This window comes from Marmota monax, unplaced genomic scaffold (genome assembly GCF_021218885.2).
Source record: "Marmota monax isolate L192 unplaced genomic scaffold, Marmota_monax_Labrador192_F-V1.1 WCK01_AAM20220418_F8-fsc00253, whole genome shotgun sequence".
NCBI classification, from domain to species: Eukaryota; Metazoa; Chordata; class Mammalia; order Rodentia; family Sciuridae; genus Marmota; species Marmota monax.
The window spans coordinates 1,261-22,541 of record NW_026695237.1 but is presented as its reverse complement, the minus strand read 5'-3'; the positions used below and the strand labels follow the sequence as shown (position 1 = coordinate 22,541).

Here is a 21,281-nt window from a genome sequence, read left to right as displayed (position 1 = left end):
TCTCATTAGTTATACATGACAGTAGAATGTGTTTTGACACATCAAACATCCATGGAGTATAACTTCTTATTTTCCTGGTTGCACATGATGTAGATTCACACTGGTCGTGTAGTCATATATGCACATAAGGTAATACCTCTTCCTCTCCATATTATGCTATGTGTTCTAACATTTCTAATATAGTGGCAATGAATATGTAAACCCTACCAAATATATCTTGTACATTTATGTCTTTAAAAAATAAAGAAAACATACATTTTCAATAATCATTTTAAGATTTACTTTTTGAAGATTGTATTCACGTGGGAGAGCATTCAGTCTGTCATCTCAAATAAAACCTCTAGTACAAAAAAGTAAATTTTAGAGTGATACTGGATCCTACTGGACACAAACCATTTGATCAGGTGATAATGAATTGACCATGAATCTAGGTATGCCCATTATTAAGTGTGTTTCTGGGCACTCTCAGGCAAGACCTTAGGAAATTCTAATATTCTACTTCTATCAGCAAAATTAATACATCAAAAACATCTAAATAGAGAAGTACTAATTCTGATTTACTAATATAAAAATAAATACAAATTTCTATGTTAGTATAAGGCTATTGGTACTTACTAATGTGTCTTCTTTCTTTGCTTCTTAGTCCAGTTCACCAAACCTGAGTGCTGGAGCAAATCCCATCCTGAGTCACAGGAGCAGTAAAATAATTTTAAAGAATTAAAATTTAAAAATAAGATACAAATTTAAGTTTAAAAATTTAATTAAATTAAAAATGAAGTTAAATGGTTTATTAAAAATGAAACAATAAAAAATTAAAATTTATTTTGAACAAATCTTAAACTATTAAAAAGATAGATTGCCCTCATTTATTACTGACTTAGATTGTAGATTCTGAAATCTTTGCACCTTCCAAGAAGGGTACTCATGTTTTAGGGCCAGTTCTCACTTTCAGCATTCCAGAAGAACACAAGCTGTGATTCTCAGAGGCCACATGGAAATTATAAACAAAACAGGAAACTTGGCAAAAAAGATTTTAGACAGGACAAATCGAGCCCTCACCGAGTGATTGCATCTCAAGGACCAGGTGGGATTACTGAAGAAATATGCTCCACAGATACCCTTTTAAAGAATCACCTTTTTCACCCCTGCTGCTTGGAGGATTCATCAGAAAATCACAAGTAGTTAATCACTTGAGGGTTACCCCAAGCTGCAAATTTAAGCATCCTTTCTCAAGTAAGGCTTTTCCTTCACAGAGAAACCAATATTTAGTAGGGAGTGAAGAGTATGAAAGGCAGCACAATGTGAAAAGAACAGCAAAGTCATCATCACCAAGATGATTCCTGATGAATGAACATACTATTTGAGAATGCATACACAGTGCAACACCCAACTATCCAAATATATATACAAACACACACACACAAACACACCACATACACACATTTTTTCTTTTCCTGTGTGTGTGTTTTTTCTTTTCACTTTTCTCAGGGCTTTGTGCATTCTACACTGAGTGTATACACAAAAAGACGTACAGCAAACCTCACAATTACGTCTATGTCCACATCCACCCAGGCATTTAGTGACCCTCATTTTAAGACACCAGCAATCAAGCAAAGATGTCATCAAATTGGCAGGCACACTTGACCTAAACGTGAGGTGTGGTATGTCTGCTCTTACACAGTATAGACAGGTATTATCGTGATTAACATGAATGAAATCTTCTGACTTATCTCTCTCACCTAATTTTGGGAATTTTTGAAACATTTGAATTTGAACATGGATGTGTCTGGCTGTTCCACTCACTAGTGTCCTGATGGAGTTTTATTTTCCATTTTTTAGAGAAGTTCAAGGGGGCATTTGTAGTAAAATCACTGTTACCAACTCCTGTTACTTTGTCTACATTCAACATTTTTTGAGCTGCCCACATAGTCATGGGCACTGAACACTTCCCTGGAGGTACAAGACTTGACCCTGATTCTATAAGTTCATGCATGCATACACAGTTCAGTTTGAATAATATACCGTCTATATCCTCCCTAGGCACAGTGTTTTCAGTGTGTTCATGAGTCTAACTGGTTGTGAAAGAGAGAGAGAAAGAGAGTTTCGGGAACATGAGAATGGTAGAGTATGAGTTGACCTTCCCATCACTCCCCACAGAGGAAAACATTTTTTTTGCATGCATGCAAGAGAGACAGAAGCTCTGGAAGAATCACTCTAAAATATTTAAAAAATATATATTTTTAGTTATAGATGGACATAATATTTTGTTTATTTCTTTTTATGTGGTGCTGAGGATCGAACCCAGTGCCTCACATGTATGAGTTACAACTCCAGCCCTCTAAAATATTTTTGTGAGGACAAATTCATGGAATTATGTTGGATGTTATAGGTTGAGAGCAAAACTCTCCCCTAGACCTGTTAGACTATTTATATAAATTGTTATAGTAATGGGAGGCGGCCATTATGATGACTCAGTTTCCATAGGTTCATGCAGAAAAAAAGGTGCAAGACATGATGAGTCTCCATATGGAAGATTTTTGAATCATGTTTTTTGAAGAGCCCACACAGTCAAGGGCACTGATAACTTCCCTGGAAAGGGAAGGAAACTGTAGGGTGGAAGTAAAAGTTGGAACACATTCTGAGTATAGAAAATAAACTTCATGCACAAATAAACTGAACCTATGGGTATTTTGGTATATTCATATTCATATTTTACTTAATTATGAACCAAAAAGATAATCAGCTGCCAAGAAGATTTGGGATACAGACCACCACAAGGTCAATGAGTTTTAAACTGTTCAAACCCAGGACACTAATAGAACCCTAGTTGGGAAAATCATAAGGAGAATGTTAAGTTTTGAATCTGTGATGATTCTCTACTGGGCAAAATGGATGAAAGAAACCAATGAATGGCTCTCTAAGAACAAATTTGCCAGTCTGGGATTAGTTCTAAAAAGCATGCTTTGTCATTGGTTTGACAGTGCAAAATGTAGTAATACTTTCATTTGCCTATCATTTAAAAATTGACATAGCAGGTCTGGAAGTTTAATTAAGTGATACAGCATGTGCTTAACATGCATGAAACTTGGGTTCAATCACAGGCATTGAAAGAAAAAAATCAATAAAACAAATGAATTAGCCAACTATTGGAAAAATTAAAGCAGAAACTGTTTTTCTGAAAATAAGAATAATTCATTTTTGACTGTCAGCATTAAGCATAAGAGTTGTAGAATGTTCAACTTATGATTGTACTAAATCATATGCAAATAAATAATAAGATGTTTGGAATTTGTTTTAATGTTACTCAATTTTCATTCAATTGAGAAGACAGATAAGGCTCTTTCTTCCACACCTCCCATCTGATCTATTAAACCAGAAGGATTGATGCTGTTATCTTTATGCCACCAATATCTTTACAAACTTTTGTCACTGATCTCTACATAAAAATAAAATATTTATCACCAGAGGCTGTTTAGCTCCCTATATGCATAGAGCAGTTATATGCCTAGGAAGCAGAGGTCCAGTGTATGTGACATGAGATACACTGGGTTCTTCTGTTGGACCTCCTCAATATTCCCTGCACCTGACCCAGCCATTCTGGTCATTCCTTGAGTTTTCAAACATTAGAAAAATTTGGTCCTTTTTTTCAGAATATGTTCTGGAGCAGCCTCTGAATTACCAAGTACAAGATGAACACTTCAATTAACCAATGACATGACTCTTAGACAAGGGGCTTGCTCACTTTCTCTTATTTAGTCCCAAGAATAATCACATATCTTTCTTGGTCGGGATGATGGTTAAAGCCCAAAGACAGTTCTTTGTGGTCTGATAGAATCTCCCATGACCCACCAGTGTAGATGCTCTCACTGCTTCCTGCAGGTGATGCATGGTGCTGGGATTCTGGAGCCCAGGGTTTTCCTATTATGTTCAGTTTACTAATATCTACATTCTCCACTGAATACCATTGTCTAGGAGAGTTAAATGTGGAGTAAGTGTTTGATCAGTGCAGAGTTTATATTGGGGATTATAAAAAATGGATTCACCATGTTGTGGACAATATCTCAGTGTCATAGGGACAGATTGTGACAATGGGGTTCAGACATTTAAGTAAATTTAAACACATCATTTTAAAAGAGATTACTCTGATTTGTCTAAGGGCTGATATGGAAGAGCAGGAAGAGGGAAGCTCAACCCTGGGTGTCCAGGCAGAACTCTGTTGTGCAAATTTTCAGATCTGTGCAATAAGAGGTTTCCAGAAGATATTTTTAGGGTGAGTGAGTTCTCAGGATTATGCAAAAAAAATTGAACCTCATTTTGCATGATCTGAAAAGGAGCTCAGAGGACAGAGGTGAGGTCAGATGCGATAAAGGATATAGTGTTATGTAGAGACATCCAGATGTGAACTTAAGGGAAGGACACAGAATGTAGTGAGTGGACCAAGTCATGGCATTTTAAGACCTGGGTCCTGGAGCACCAGGAGGTCTCAGCTGTCCTAGAGAATCCTGAGAATTTTCACATGACAGACATGGTCAGAATTCTCTGTCCAGTGCTCATGTCCCCAGATTCTGTGCCTCTGAGCCTCTAGGACTGCCTAGGTCACACCGTTCTAGCTCACAAGGCTAGGTTTACACTCTGCTCAGATGAGGCTAGTTTAGCTCACTGGCTAAGATCAGATTTACAAGAAGGCCCAGTGTCTGCAAGGGTGCAGATGGTGGTGAGGAGACATGGGCTTCCACTAGGGGGCCCCAGGAAGCAAAGATCCAGGTAACTCCTCAGCTTCCATGCCTTACATTCCCTATTTTCCCTCCCTGTATTCTCTATTGCTCAGGCAAAGGAGAGAAGACATATTGTAAGGGGACCTGCTCAGCCCAGGGCCTCCAACCCCAGACATTGAAGGCTGTCTTTGAAATTATAGGAGAATTGATGTCTATATGACCCGATATGTAGGGCAACAATTCCATCCCTTCAAAGGTGCTGATGTCTCAGGGCCCAAGTGTAGAAGGGAGAAGAATCAGGCATTATAAGGCTACCTATGTCATTACCCAACTTCTCTAAACCACACTAATTCACTAATTGTCTACAAGGCTTTAGAATTTATGCCCAAGTTTGATTTTTTTTTTCTTTACATTTTACTTTGTTCTTTCAAAAGTCTAAGTCAGTGATGATCTGAGAGAATGAGAAAGAGCCACAGGAAGAGATCAGAGGCCTGAGGGCAGATAATAACAGGGGGAAATCTCTAATCTGCCCTGGGGAGTAGAAAGAGTGAGCAGTTTTTAGTGCCTAGCCAATGTCTACCCACTGCTGTGTGTTTCCACTGAACTTCCTTCTCTGTTGCCTCCTAGAAAGTTTTTATCAGGAAGGCAAAGTTCTCAGAAATGTCCTTTAAACCACACCATAAGGTAAATTCAGACAGGATAAGGCTGGATGGAGACACAAGACCAAGGTTCATCATGCATAAACACTACTCAGCTCTGTCCTTTTGTGGAGAGAAAGTGGTGAGTAAAGACAATATGTTGGTATATCTTGGCCTCTTGTAGCAGGGTTGATGTGGCCTGACCCTGAGGGCTCTGCTGTGAATATTTTCTCATAGCTACCACCCAACCCTGGACTGCAACTCTCTGGCCCCTACTCACTGAGGTTCAGCTGATCTGTCTTCCCAGGCTGCTGGGGAGCAACAGTCTCCTCACCCAGGTCCACCCTATCCCAAGATCAGCTTTCCAGCAAGTAGTCATGTTCAGGGCGAATGGTGAGGCTTCGACAGTCCAGGAATCAAGTTGATTATCATGAAAGCCTTTTACCTTACCTCCTGCTGTTGGAGGGTTTAAAAGGGATTTGGGGAACCAAGGCCTGGTTGAGGGTCCTCAGAGCATAAGTCTGTATAGGATTCTCCCCTGTGATCTTGGTTCCCCTACTTTCCACCCTTCTCATGCATTACACAGGATTCAGATATGAGAAAAAAGACATTTGGTACCCTCATGTGCCCTTGTCCACTGAACTGCCCCTCTCATCCTTCTTTTCTATTGATCCACAGAGGTTCAATTTCTGCCACCTCAGCCATTTTCTGTGTCCATGTCTATGGGACTCAGTCGACATATCCTGTCTTGGAAGCAGCATCAGTGCATGATGACACCAGGGTAGGTTCCCATTATCAGCAGCTCCCTGACAATTTCCTCACAATCCTCAGGTGTGATGATATTACTTGGGCCTCAGGGAACCTTACCCATTCTCAGGCTCTATATTAGACCATGTAGCATTCCTTAGTATCTAGAGGCTCCAGCTTGAGATGAGGTCAATTATTACTGCATGCCTTGGGACACAACATGCAATGCTTACACAATGCTCTAGACCAGGGAGGAAATGAGAAAAATACCTATAATCCTAGCATTAAAGCATTGAGCTTTCCCTGCACAGCACTAGTCCTGCTTTCTATTGAATTAATGCTCAAAATATAAGTATCAGAACTTCCCTGAGGAATATAGTCCTGCCCTTTCAAATTCTAAAGCCTTCTTTTGTCAGCAACATATTGATTTCCTCAAATTCACCTGAATTAATGTAAGGGACAGGATGTCTTGGAGGGAGACTCATGGTGGTTTCAGGGCAGAAATTGAACACAAAATCTATTGTGACTGACTTAGGAAAATCCGTGGATTCAGAGATCTGCACATTTGATCCATTTACTGAACACCTCCTAAGTACCAGACTGGGCTCTTTAGGACACAGTTTGAATAAGACAAGTAGAACCCTTGTCCTCAGAGAAATGACTCTGGCATGGTTGTAGCCTTATTTGTCTCCAGGTTTGTCACAAAATCTCTGTGAACAATCTGTGACAATCAAGACTAATTATCACTGTCTCACCTGCTTTGAAGCCAATGCCACCAAGAGCCCTTGTATCAGGAAGAAGAAAGATAAACAAAAATCTGTGCTTTGGTTTCATCTCTACTTGTCCTGCCTATGACCAACACCAGTTCAGGGTATGGTCACAGAATCACTCATGCTACTCAAACTAGAGGACTTCATACTATTTTTGTCATTCTATCTTTGTGGTTAAACAAAAATACATATTTTCTTTCTTGCCTGGCCATGTAAACAGAATCTTTGTTTTTCTTAAACAGAAGTAGCCACCAGTTGTAGGATAGTGTCAAGAACAGCACCAGTAGGTGAGGCTCTCTGCCTGGACACTGCATGTCATTGTTCCTGGCCCAGGTTGTGTTTCTTATTTCCTGATCTCTGAAATCTCAGAGAAGCTGGGTTTCTGTTTTTTTTTCTTTTTGGAAAGAAATCCCCTCAATTCCCAGGTACACATTGATACCTCCCCAATAATACATGGCTCTCAGACACATCTCAAGTTGACTTTCTGTAACTTAACATAAGGGTTTCCAATGCTTTGTCCTGTCTAGTTCTTTACTTGATATGATGTTGAAGAAACATCAATATTTTGTAGCTAGACATTATAAACCCAACCCACAGGAAATCCATGGAACTCTTAGTGAATAATCTGAATCATGGTCCAATGAGAGTGAATGATAGGTCACAAGGTTTCCTGTGGTCAGGATTGAGGAATGAACATCTAAAAAGGGACAGAGATTCCACTTATAGTAATATTCTTTTTATAATAATTCTCATATTGAAGGAAATTCCAAAGCTAGGCTAACATATCCTAATTATGTCAAATACTCAAAAGAAAATAAATCTTTTATAGTCAAAGCAAATTAGAAGCCAAAGAATCAAGAAAGAACAAAAATAGATATTCTCTGACAGTTTTTTATTCTCATGGAAAATATAAATGTGAAATTTGAAGGCATGTACAGAGGAGGATGGGGAAACTATCAGGAGATTTTCACAACAACAATAAAAAAACAAGAAAATAGTAAATTATCTTTCGAGAGTCAATAGTGTTTGACGATTGCCAGGTGAGATCTTCCTGGAGACTTTCAGCCATGACTTTGGTTCAAGAAGAAAGTCTCAAAATAAGCCCAGAAACATGGCAGAGGAAAACTCACTTGGAATATTTGGTAGCATAAGCACTATGAAGTAACTCTCTGTCTGGACTTCAGGTTATTACTGATCTTGTAAAAATAATGTCTAAATCCCCAACACCATGGAGGTTACCTCTCCATTCAACTGTCATTTATATTAATATCAGGAAGATCCATCTGCAGAAGTTCAGGTGTTCTTTCAGAAGATTTGGGCAGGATGAAAGAGGTCAGATGACATGGATTGTGAGGCCTTTAGGGGGCACCTTTGCATTGGTCATAGAAGGCCTGGCTCTGGGCCAGTTCACAGAGGACAATACTTTACAAGCCTTTAAACACCTGAAAAAGCAGTATTCTTTTAAAAGTTTGTTCTAATTAGTTATATATGACAGCAGATTACGTTTTGACATATTTTGTACACAATGGAGCACAACTTCTCATTCCTCTGGCTGTATTCAATGCAGAATCACACCAGTTGTGCATAGGGTCATAATTAGTGATGAATCCACTGAAAAAGATAGGAAACATATCCCGTTCACAATAGCCACAAAAATAAAATAAAATACTTGGGAATCAATCTAATGAAAGAAGTGAAAGAGCTCTACAATGAAAACTACAGAACACTAAAGAAAGTAATTGAAGAAAACCTTAGAAGATGGAAATATCTCCCATGTTCTTGGATAGGTAGAATTCATATTATCAAAATGGCCATACTACCAAAAGCCTTATAGATTTAATGCAATTGCTTTTAAAATCCCAATGACATTCTTCATAAAATTAGAAAAAAGTGAATTCATTTGGAAAAACAAGAGATCCAGAATAGCCAAAGTAATCCTTACCAAGGTTAAAGCAGGAAGCATCACAATACCAGACCTTAAGCTATAATACAGAGTTACAGTAACAAAAATGGCATGGTGTTGGCACCACAATATAGATGCAGACCAATGGTACAGAATAGAAGACACAGAGAAAATACCCACCTAAACATAGTTATTGCATTCCAGACAAAGGCACTAAAAGCAGTATTCTTTATGAATTGTTATGTCCTTTCTTCTTTCCTCTCTAAAGAAACATAAGCTGACTTTCACCCTTGTTTCCTATTTCAAATTTCATGCTTATGGTGTTGTTCAGGCCTGAGTTTCAGGGAGAGATAGAAGGATAATTATGTAGAGGGAATGAATTCGTACAAATGAACTTGATCTAAAATGCATCACGTGAATAGTGTAAGAAAAACTTGGAGATGGAAGCACCTTAATTCGAATAATTTTGCTTTAGTAAATGGAACTCTGTGGGTTTCTCCATAATGACCAAAATATCTCTTCTCTTTATAATTCTCAGTTATTAAATAAACATTTCTCTGGGGAAAAAATGAAGGATTCTGGAAGGAAATTTCCACTGCAATTCACTCCTGTCTTCAGAACATGGGTAGCTGTTCCCATTACTTCTATTACCCTGTAGATCTTCTGCAGGAATCATGTGTTGAGCTTCATCCACAGCATCTAAGTCTTTAGATAAAACCTGATATATTTTGTTGTTCCAGCAGTATTATGACACCCACTTGAACAGGAAAATAACATATTTGAATATTAGAAGTGAATCTCCTTAAATAACAGCAAAAATTTGTCAAAATATTAGGAAGTTGTAATATATATATATATATATATATATATATATATATATATATATATATATATTTAATTTTCATTTTGTGAAAATTCATTCTTCCTGAATTTCATTTTATATTGATAAAGTTTTACCTTGCCCATCTAAGATGTTATTGATTGAGACATTTGCAAAGTTTCTGGTGGATGGTGAGCAGGAACTGTGCAGAAGGAGAGAACTTAAAAAATATGAACTATATGTCAGATGCTTCAGTGAGGAAGAGAACCTCTGAGTTTTCAGTGCTGGTTTTATAAAATAGTATGAGAGAAAATGATGGAGCAACTGACCATATAGCCAGCCATGGCAGGAAATATCAGTGTGATCCTTCAAATTACGAAGTATAGTTTAAAAGAAGATTATGACTGTGTAAGAGACATCATCCAATGGCTATCAGAACGACTCCTCAGTGCTTTTTTTTGCATTGTGATGGATTCCTGGTACCCTGGGTTCTCTTTCAATACCCATATTCACAAGCCCTCCATTTAGCACTGACTCCTAATCACCACACAGCTATCACTAAAGGATAAGAATTGTTGTCTGAGGTATGTTGAAGGTGTAAGAATCAACACATGGTGTTGTCTCAGAAGACCCTTCCAAGATTTCAGAATTCATGCTGTTAACTATGATATTCCAATTCATTTATCGTGAGAATATCTAATAATCTGTAATATCTATAATATTCTTAATGTGCAATATATGTGAAGAAAATGTTTTTCTACTTTTTTATTTGTCATTGATGTCAGACTTTTAAAGTGACTTAGAGAAGCTGTTACATATAATTTGGAATTTTTCAGTCATTTTTTATATTCATTTATTTGCTTGATACTATTATTTAATCTCATTTTTTGATATATCTAAAGCTAGATATTTTTTCTAATATCAAAGGAATGCATTTTCCTGATACACAGAATCTAATCCATAAATATTTGGATCTGAGTTGAGACTCTATAAGGCAAGTAATATGAAAAATTATAAGCTTGAAAATTTATTAAATAGAAAATTTACCAACAATCCAGGAATTAATATAAGGTTTTCTTTTATACTGTGATAGGCATAATCTCACTGCTTATTTTTCACCAGTTATGGGAGAAATTGTCTCCAAAATTCTTCTTGATTACTAGATAAAGTTTTCATTCTTCCTTTAGTTAAATTTAAGTTATTTTTTTTGTAATTGATTACTTATAAACTATTACTTATAATTGATTATCACAAATCATACCTAGTGGTCACCTAAAATAAAGAATAGTTGGCATCCCAAACCTGAGTGGGCTTCTCTATGTCACTCCAGCACTGTGTTCCCCTCTGCTGTTGATGGTGATAGTTTTAAGACTCAATGTGTGGGGGAATCCCTGTCCCTTCACACTCCAGACAGGGACTATCTGATTTCCCTGTGGGATCACTTCTGGAGGGCTGAAGTCCCAGTAATCACCCACAGAGGGAGGAAGTGAGTTTACTGGGGAGGAATGTGGCCCAAGCACCTGCCTAATGATCTGCATCTCTGCTGTTGTCACTGCTTCACTTTGCAGGTGTTTCTGTGCCCACAATGTGGGTGAGCCCTCTCTTCTTCCACTTTTAGTTTTCATTTCTCAGAAAGAGCTAAGCTGAGGTTAAAGGAGAGGTCTGCACTGCCTCCAGAAAGGGAGAGATTTGCATATGACATTCCACTTATAGGATCACAAGGACAGATAAGAAGGGTTGGTGGGCTCAGTTCTGGTTGAGGGCTCAGGAAGCAGAGCCTGGGGGCATCATTACCATGGCCTGGGCTCATGTTCTCTTCACATTCCTCATTCACTGCACAGGTGGCTTTCTACAGGGGATTCTTGAGGGCACCTGGGCTGTCACCTAGGATGATATCTTCTCATCCTTGCCTGGGAAGGAGGATCTGGTCTGATCTCACTGACTTCTATGTTACTTTCTCCTTCCAGGGTCTTGGGCACAGTTTGAATTGACTCAGCCTCACTCTGTGTCTGCATCTCCAGGGAAGACAGTCACCATCTCCTGTACACGCAGCAGTGATGATATTGGGAGTTACTATGTGTACTGGTACCAACAGCATCAGGGCAGTGCTCCTAGCACTGTGATCTATGAAGATGATAAAAGACCCTCTGGGGTCCCTGATCGGTTCTCAGGATCCATTGACAGTTCCTCCAACACAGCCTCCCTGTCTATCTCTGATCTGCAGATTGAGGATGAGGCTGACTACTATTGTCAGTCTTACGATAGCAGCTATAATCCCACAGTGCTCCAGACACATGGGGAAGTGAGACAAAAACTCCCCAGAGTGTCCTCAGCCTGAATTAACTGCTAACATGTTCCAACAGTGAAGATTGCTTCCTGCTGCCTCCTCTTTGAATGTGAGGTTAGAATTGTCTGCTCTGTTTCTTCAAAACATCTTGATGACTTATCTTCTCGTACATTCAATATCAATCCATGGAAAGCATATAACTTAAAACATGGATTCTGAACCACAACTCTATTGATAATTTTTGTTGGGAACTCTCCTGCACATGATAAAATGTTCAGCAGCATCACTATCCTATAAACACTCAATTCTATTAACATTCTTCTCTCAATTTTTAAAACAAAACAGTTCTAAGTAGTGCCAACTGTTTCCTTCCAGGAAGCAAATGTAGCATTGATTGGGACCACAGAGTTCAAGAGCTTGCCCTTAGTTATATGAAACTGGTGACTTTGAATCTTGTTTATGCCATTCACTGGTCAAATGGTTAGGTTTTTATATCTCTGAAATCCTGGTCCCCACCTGTAGAACAAATTAATAAGATAGAATTCAAATGAATATTCTGATAATTGAATAGTGTTCTAAGTAACATAAGAATAGATTCTGTGCTAACTAATGGTATAGAAGCCCCAAGGAGGGTGTAAGATGTAGTATATATCCCATACTAGATGTTCTCATGTACAATGCACATGGAAATGAACTGGAACCGTTCATCCAAGTGATATAAAATCTATGAAGAATGTGCTACCACATGGATGAACTTGAAAATTTATGCCGGGTCACAATTCACCATAGCTAAACTGTGAAGCCAACCTAGATGCCCTTCAGGAGAGGAATGGGTAAAAATAATGTGGCGTATATGCAGAATGGAATTTTACTCAGCAATAAAAGAGGATAAAATCCTGGCATTTTCAGGTAAATTGATGACATTGGAGTGCTAAGTGAAGTTGGCCAATCCCAAAAAACAAATGCTTAATGTTTTCTCTGATATAAAGAGGCTGATTCATAGTGGGGTAGGGAGGGGGAGCATGGGAGGAATCAATGAAGTTTATAGGGAAGAGGGGTAGGAGTAAAAAGGGAGGGGGCAGAGGGTTAGCAAGGATGGTGGAATGTGATAGACATCATTTCTAAAATACATGTATGAAGACATAAATTGGTGTCAACATACTTTATATATAAGCACAGATATGAAAAATTGTGCTGTGTATGTGTAATAAGAATTGTAATGCATTCCACTGTAATTTATTTTTTAAAAAATCAATAAAAAAAGAAAATTTATGTTGTGAGTAAATGAACACAAAAGGTCACATAATGTATGATTGCATTGATAAGAAATATCTAAAATGCTTAAATATTTAAAGGGAGAAAATATGGAGTATACTCAAAATCTTTTACAACTGAGGGCGAGAGGGATGATAACAATAATGGGAAATAGAACTATTTGAAAAAGTAAAATAGGTTGAGAATAGCTTCAATAAAGGTTGGTGGTTTCTCAGTTCCTTGGTGTCATGAAGTCCACTAAGTGCAGCTGAGATGTTTGTAAAAGTCACTCTTTTCATTTTTTTATATAAACTGAAGAGAACAAGGTGTTTGGTGCTGGTTTTATGAAGTCACCTACAGACTGGAATGACAGCCTCTGTGATCCCCTTCACTTCCTCAAGCATCAGCATCTGATGAACTTTACAGCTCCCCAAATGCACACCTGTGAGATCCTCAGTTGAGGCAGATGTCTATCCTCATGTAGCATAAAAGGACATGAGGCCAGTAGGGGTTATTTGAACCATTCTTGGAGAGGGACTCTGACCATGCTTGCTGGGAAGCCCCTCGGAAATATGGAAGATAGTTGAGGAAACAGTGAGTTCCCTCTTGGTTTGGAGGTGATCACAGCTGCCAGGTCCTCCCAGGACTCAAGGCCATCGAAGGAAAGTTTTGTTCATTCTAAAAAACATGATTCAGGTAAAATCCTCATCTTGTTCTTCATTAGGGATGTGAAATGATCAGGAAGGAAAAAAAATATTTGAATGTAGGAGATTCTCCTTCACTGGGTCTTGCGGAGAATTAAAGAGAATCCTACTCCATGCTGGAGTCTCAAGGGGCTGACTTCTGGAGCCCTTGCCACATCACCTGCTTCTTTCTCCATCCTCCTCCTCCATCTTTGCACAGTTGGGGCCTGATCTGTCTGAGGTGGAGCACTCAATGCAAGGACCTAGCTCTTCTAGCCCTTCAATGACACTCATGTGTGTCACTGTTTTCTCTGTGTCTCCCCTCCTGGATTTGAGGCCCAGACAGGGAAGTCACTGAACCAGATCTCATGACAGAATGCCACAATCACCTGCACTGAAATAGCAACATATTGTCAGAAAGGGCATAACTTGGTAGCTGCATCAGCTAGTATATTGTTCTCAAACTCTTATTCATCAGGAATAGCTTACATTCAGAGTTCTTAAAAAGATTCTTTGGTCCCCAGTTTGTCAGATTGCCCTCCCTAATTCTTGGTTCCAGTCTGGAGATGATGCTACTTATTTCCATTTATATTTGTCATTTTGAAATGGCATTAAATCCCATGGTCTCCATCTCTCTTCACATTGTGAGCATAATGGTGCATTGAACCACAGGAAGATGTAGGCTGATCACCTGGTTGACAATATTGGAAGGAGGTCTTAGTTAATGGTGTCTTTGAAGCTCGGACCACAAATGCAACTCAATAAATAGTAACGATTAGAATTATTTAATTAATTATCTAACACACACACTCACACACACACACAAATACTAAACCTTGGTTTTAAATTGCTGGTTTCTGGTTGGATTATAGGCAATACATATATTGACTTAGAAAGATATTAAAGAACAAGGATGCCTGTTTCCTGCTTTTTGTCCTTATTTTAGTCCAGCTTCTGCATATGAGAGAAAACTTGACTTTCTGGGTCTGGCTTAGAGTGTTTTCTAGTTCCATCTATTTACAAGAAAATTCCATAATTTCATTCTTTTTTCAGAATGAGTAAAACTCCATTGTGTTTACATACTCTTTATTTTATTTATTTTATCCATTTGAGAATAGACAGACATCTGAACTGGTTTCATAACATGGCTATATTGAACTGCGGTGCTATAGACATTGGTGTGGCTGGGGAAGAATTCCATGAAAATAGAAGAGAAATCAGTGGAATAGAACAAGGGGATAAAGGAGTCAATGGGGTCAGGGCGGGGGACTGGAAAAGGGAGGAACAGTGGAATGAAATTGACCAAACTCTTCTATATACACATATGAATATGCCACAGTGAATTTTACTTTTGTATATATCATGCACTAATTTAAAGAGAACTACAAACAAGTAGAAGAAAGACCAATAGAGAACAGGAAATGGGGAGGGAGGAGGTGAGGGAAAGGGAAAATACTGGGGACTGAATTGGAAAAAGTTATATTCCATGCTTATATAATTATGTCAAAATGAGCCCGAATGTTTAACTACGGTGCACTAATAAAAATTTTGAAAAGAACAAGGAAGCTAGAAATACTTACTTAATTTATGATTTTTTGCCATGAAGGGTCTTATCAAATGTAAGGCTCAGAATAGGTGAAGTTCTGTACCCATACACAATCTCTTCAGAACAACCATTCAACTTCACATAATCATAAGTTATGCTGAGTATCTACCATTTAACTTCAGATTGTTCTCTTGCTGCTATTCCTACCTCTGAGACAGTGATTCCCAAGCATAAATTCTTTAAGTTTCAGGACATTTGTCTCCTCATTTGTGCCCTAGGTCCTCTCCTATATCAGTTCCTACCAGTCCTTCAAAGTAGGTGTTTGAGGAGCAGTAAAGGAAGCCATGAGGACAGAGAGGGTGTTACCTCCCCAGGGAGAGTCTGTGTAAGACATTTGAGGCAAAGAAGCCTGACCCCAAGTGGTGATATCTAATATAATATCTTCAGAATTAGTGGAAATAATATCATAAGGATGGGTGAAGGAATAATGCCCCTGCTATTGCCAAAAGTATTTGCTGAGAATAGAAGAAAATTAAATTTGATTCTTCATAACAATAACTAGGAGAACTTGCATTTGACCTCAGGGTGCAGTGGATAGGAGTTCAGGAGAAGAAACTGGAGATAATGCTCCATAAGAAGAAGGAAAGATGTGGACAGATAATTAACAGGACTCAAGGATGTGAACATGACTGTAGAGGTCACATGGAGATGCTCAGCTGGTAACAATGAGAGGTTTCAAGATTCTGTTCAGAATGGATTGAAGGGAAAACTGAGGCAATACTTGGGACTATGTGACTATTTAGGCAGCAAATGATCAATTTTGTGGGAAATATTGGATATTTTCTGCTAGATTCCTGATGTGGAAGATGTGGAAAAGAAGTAGTGTGAAATCAGGATAAAAGGGTCATCTAAGATGACTCCTGATGTTTTGGGGGAGATTTGGTAAATTCTTATAATCAAAATCTTAATTTTCTGGCCAAATATTTGACATTAATTTTTACACTTATTTGTGAAGGGGAAATGCTTTGTGGAAATTGCAAGAGTATAGAATTTCTAACAAGGAATTTTTATTTTGTAATTATATTTACTTAAGTGTTTGATGAAGTTTTAAACTAAGCATGTACTTGGTAAGATCTACAGTCTCAAATGATGCCAACCCATCATTAGCAGAGTGATTTACCTCTGAGTTTGAGTTTAAGCACTATGTTCATGAGTGACCTTGAGGAAAATACAATCTCATCCCAAATGCACCTGGGAACAACTTGTCTCCAGTTATCCTTTATGTTGTGATGGTAAGACCTCCTGCAGAAACAGGGGTATTTTCCCTGAATTCTATGAGGCTTTGGAGTGCCTGGAGGGTGAGTTTCCCTGGCCACCAGGAGGCACTGTGGAGCTGGTTGGTGAGGCATTACCAAAAATGGTGCAGGTGAGCACATCAGTTTTTCTAGGTTATAAAACACACGGATTATTCATAATTTAGTTGAAACAATCATATGTCTGAATGCCCCCTATTATTTCTTCATCATTTCCTGAGTTTGGCTCCCTAACACTGTTTTTCTCTTTTAAGACACCTTCTGTCACACCTGATGGTGCTTTTACTCTCAGAATGGTTGTAGACAGGAACTGAAACAGTAAGAGAACATCATTTGGCCACAAACACTCTGCCCCTGGGAGATTTAGAGGAGTCAGTTGTTACAATGAAATCCCTAACATAGAACTCCAGAATGCAGAACTCTAAGGGAATTTACTGTGGCTGAGGGCCATTATATCTTCTACCTGTATCTTTATAATCAGGGGGCTGATTCATGGTTCACATAGGTGGCCACTATGAGTGACTGCTACTTTCCCATGGTTCATAGGCATTGGTTCCGTTGTAGCCCAACATCATACTTATCTATCATTGTGCCCCCATTTCTAAGGACTTGCATGTGGTCAGTTGAATCCTCCATCTCTACTGCAGCCCTGGTTACAAAGTCTGCCTGAAAACACCATCTCTCACTGAGAGAACACAAAACTATGATGGCAGATAGTAGTTAGCTCCCAGGGTTCTGAAACTAATCCTGGCATTTCAGTTCTATAAACATGGCTTCCCTGAGCATCCCTGAACCTAATGATTCTTGGATCCTCATGGCTTCTCAGGGGAGTTCAGCACGGTTCTTACACATGGGTAGGGATAACCCATTTTCTACTGCCTAGCTTACTGCTTGCCTGTCAATGAGAGTGACAATACCATCTCAAAGTCACTACTGCCTTTAGCACTGAGGACCTTGTTGACTTCTAAGATTGTAAACGTATACCTAGAGTCTCTAAATTCAGTGCTTGAGAAAAAACAAACATTAAACATGATTATCTCTGCCCAGGTAGACATGCTTGCAGGAGAGACTATTTTAAGCCAACTATCATTCAGCAAGGAGGAGGTTTTGGTTTGTTCACAGCTGCTGAGAGAGTCTGGGACTTTCAGGGTGGTCACTTGCAGACAGCAGAATCAAAACTTTGGACTGTCCTGTTCTTCTGTGATGCTCTTGCCTGATCCTTTGGTACTCTTCTCATCCAGGTGGATTATTTTCTTTTCACTAAGATCTCAGTGATTAGAATAAAGTACAAATAATTATGTTACTGAATGCTAGAAAAATATTAATATAATTAAAACCACATTTCCAATTTTTAAAGTAGAGAATAAGAGCAAAGTACATATTTTACTGGCTTTTTAAAAAATAGCCAACATTGGGGACTAGGAACAAATCATTACATTTTTTCCTGTGTTTTTCTTTCCAAAAAAGTCTGGAGTGTGACATTACTACAGGCTCTTTCTATAGTCACCCAATCTCACTTATAGCCAATCATGAACTCACTCTGTAAAAGATTCCTATAAGATAGAAATGTAGTACAACCTTCATGTGCAATTATAAATTTTCCAGTAACAAAATAGAAAAACAATTGTTATGAAATGTCGTAAAATCAGCACTCAGGGGATATCTTGTAACTAACTGCAAATGCCTTCATAAAAAACAAAAACAAAGCAAAACAGAAAAATCTCAATTATCAAAGTAATTTTCCACCTTCAGGAAGTAGAACCAAAGATCCTGTTAAACCCAAACTAATATAAAGAAGGAGATAGTAAAGATTTGAAGAAAAGTAAGCAAAATATATTCACTGGTCTTAGTCTAGAGTATTCTAGAAAGCAATATTTATTGTTCCTTCCACCAAGGAGACAAGTGCTTTGTGTGTGGGGTTCTTCTTTCCCATTAAGTTCAGATTTCTGCTTACATCTACACCCCAATTATATTTATCTAAGATACCCCACCACTTAGATATAATTAGCCCTTTGGCTGCATCTAAGGTTGGGCTTCCTTTGTGGTCTTATGAGCTGTTCACCTACATGATAAGTCAAGCTTTCTCTCACTGCCAGATAGGTCTCTCCTGGGAAAGATTCAATGTCTTTATATTTTGTCTAGAATATTTTGCTATCCTATACTTCTCCATTCCCAATGTTTATGCCAATGAATTGAGGAGGATTCAGGAGAGGTGCACCAGCCTGTTAAAATAGAAAATGGATAAAAGAAAGAGGAAAGTGACTTTCCTTTCAGGACTTTCCCACTGATAGCTCTTGGTTTGTGAGTTCCTGTTCTTTGTCACTCTGGTGTGCTGAACCCTCCAATTCACAGTGTAGGAAGGGGCCACAGTGAAACTGCTTAGGAGACTAAATCATAGAAATTAGGGCTTAGCTATGATGAGGAAGCTACAATCTGTGGAGGAGGCTCCTATGCAGTGAAGTGGTTCCCATCTTTCTAAGGAGGGTCACATGGAGAAGAGATCAGGGTAGTGAATTCCTTCTATAGGATCCCTTGATGTACACCCAAAACTGAGTGTTCTGTTCTTAAGGGAGCAATGATGTGGTCAGCCTGACCAATTGGAAACCATATACTGTTTCCTGGGGGAATTAGGATAACCAGCTGCTGAGCCTCAGACCTGGGAGGCTTGGACAGGTTCCATCCAGCCCCAAACAGAGAGGACAATGAGGTCAGGGTATGGGAGACTATTCAGAGGGAGGGCATAATTTATATTGGAGGTATGCCAGTCCCCTTCAGTGAACAAAATGTCCTAGAAACACTGGGCAGCTCTGATGCATCTGTGGTTCCTCAGGAATCAGAGATGTGCAGGATTCTTCACCTTGGCCTAGATGCTGCAACCTCCTCATAATCTGCAGGAGACTGTGGAAAGGAAAAAGCAATGATCTGGGACACCTGGGCTACTTATACCCCTTTTTAGTTTGGACACAGGGTGTGGGAAATAAACCTCTGTGTCTCTGCCTCTTCTGTTCTGGGGTCCTGGGCATAAGTCTGGGCTGATCCAGAAGCCTCAGTTTCAAGGTCTGTGGCACAGAAAATCGCTTTCTCCTGCAATGGAAATAGCAATCACATTGGAAGGTATTGTATGGGCTGGTACCAACAAGCTTCCTAGTGCTGCCTCCCAAACTATGATGATTGGAAGTTCTTGGCTCTGAGTGTTACTGATCTTCTCAGGTTACACTTCTGGCAACATAGAATCCCTGAGTATCTCAGGCCTCCAGCCTGAGGGTGAGGCTGATTATTACTGTTCAGTGAGGAACAAAGGTCTCAGTGATCATATGGTGTATCAGTCCCATGGGAGGCTAAGACATAAACCTGCTCTTATCCTCCCATAATGCTGATCCTCCCATTACAAAGTGCTTGTGACAATCAGTGTGGGTAAATATGGCAAACATAATAGTGTCCATGTCTGAGTGTCTGACTCTCAGATAACATACCAGCTTCAAATGGTCAGCAAGAGTTGTGTTTTAGATAGTTTGTTATTGTTGTTTTTGTTGTGAACAAAAGACCTGACAAGAACAACTTTAAGGAGTAAAAGTTTATTTGGGGCTCACATTTTCAGAGGTCTCATTCCATAGATAGATGGCTTTATTCCTTGAGGCTCCAAGATGAAGCAGAACATCAGGGCAAAAGAGTGTGGTGGAGGAAATCATCTTAAGATATCACACTGGGGGGGGGCAGGCTGGGGAGATAGAGAGAATGCACTTTCCTCCACATAGACCAAATATAATCTCCCAAGGCATGCCCCTAAGGACCCACCTTCTGCAGCCACAACCAACCTGCTCACAGTTACTGTACACTGAATCCCCATCAGGGGATTAACGTACTGATTAACTTAAGGCTTTCACAATTGAATTATTTCACATTTAAACTTTCTTGCATTGTATTACACATGAGCTTTTGGGGGCCATTTAATTTAAACCATAAGAAGTTGCATCCTTGTTTTTCATATTTGAGAGCTTATTCGCATACCATCAATTTCATTCCATGTGAGTATGCAATAGGATATGTTTATTTTGTATCATCAAGTTTCGTGCAACCCTAACTTAATCTAAATTTAGAATACTTCATCACCCTACAAAGAAATAATTATTAGTCTGAAATATAGTAATACTATAAATTTGGTTTATAACTCCATTTACCTACATAATTTAAGAGATCAGTTCATTAAGTGAATATTAGTATATTGTTTTGGACATATTAACACACAAAGATGCAATTTTGTGAAATCAGTTCTATGTTCCTTCTTACTGTTAAATAAACTCCATTGTATATGTGAACTAGGGGCTTATCCATCTATCAGTCATTGGAGATTTGAGTGTTTAAAATCTTGGCATTTATGAGTAATTTGCTACATTCTTTGGTATGGAAATTTAAATTTCTTTTTTGCATATGCTTTCTTTTCTCTTAGGTAGTAAATAGGAGATAAAATTTTGGACTGTATGTTAACTCTCTTGGAGGAAATGTGTACTGCTTTTCAAAGTAGGTATACCAATTCTCTTTGCCATGAGGAATGTGAGTATCCCTATTTCTACATATTCTGACCCAAACTTATTACCTTTCATTTTT

The 21,281-nt window shown here is 38.6% G+C and overlaps 1 gene segment (V, D, J or C); it reads left to right on the top strand.

The window, feature by feature from the left end:
* Nucleotides 1-11,308: 11,308 nt before the first annotated feature.
* LOC124089450 (immunoglobulin lambda variable 6-57-like) lies at nucleotides 11,309-11,895 on the top strand (the record flags this gene model as incomplete). The annotated part of the segment is given in 2 exon segments: nucleotides 11,309-11,434; nucleotides 11,561-11,895. Coding segments are annotated over 2 exon segments (381 nt in total), but the record flags the coding sequence as incomplete, so codon positions are not given.
* Nucleotides 11,896-21,281: the final 9,386 nt, after the last annotated feature.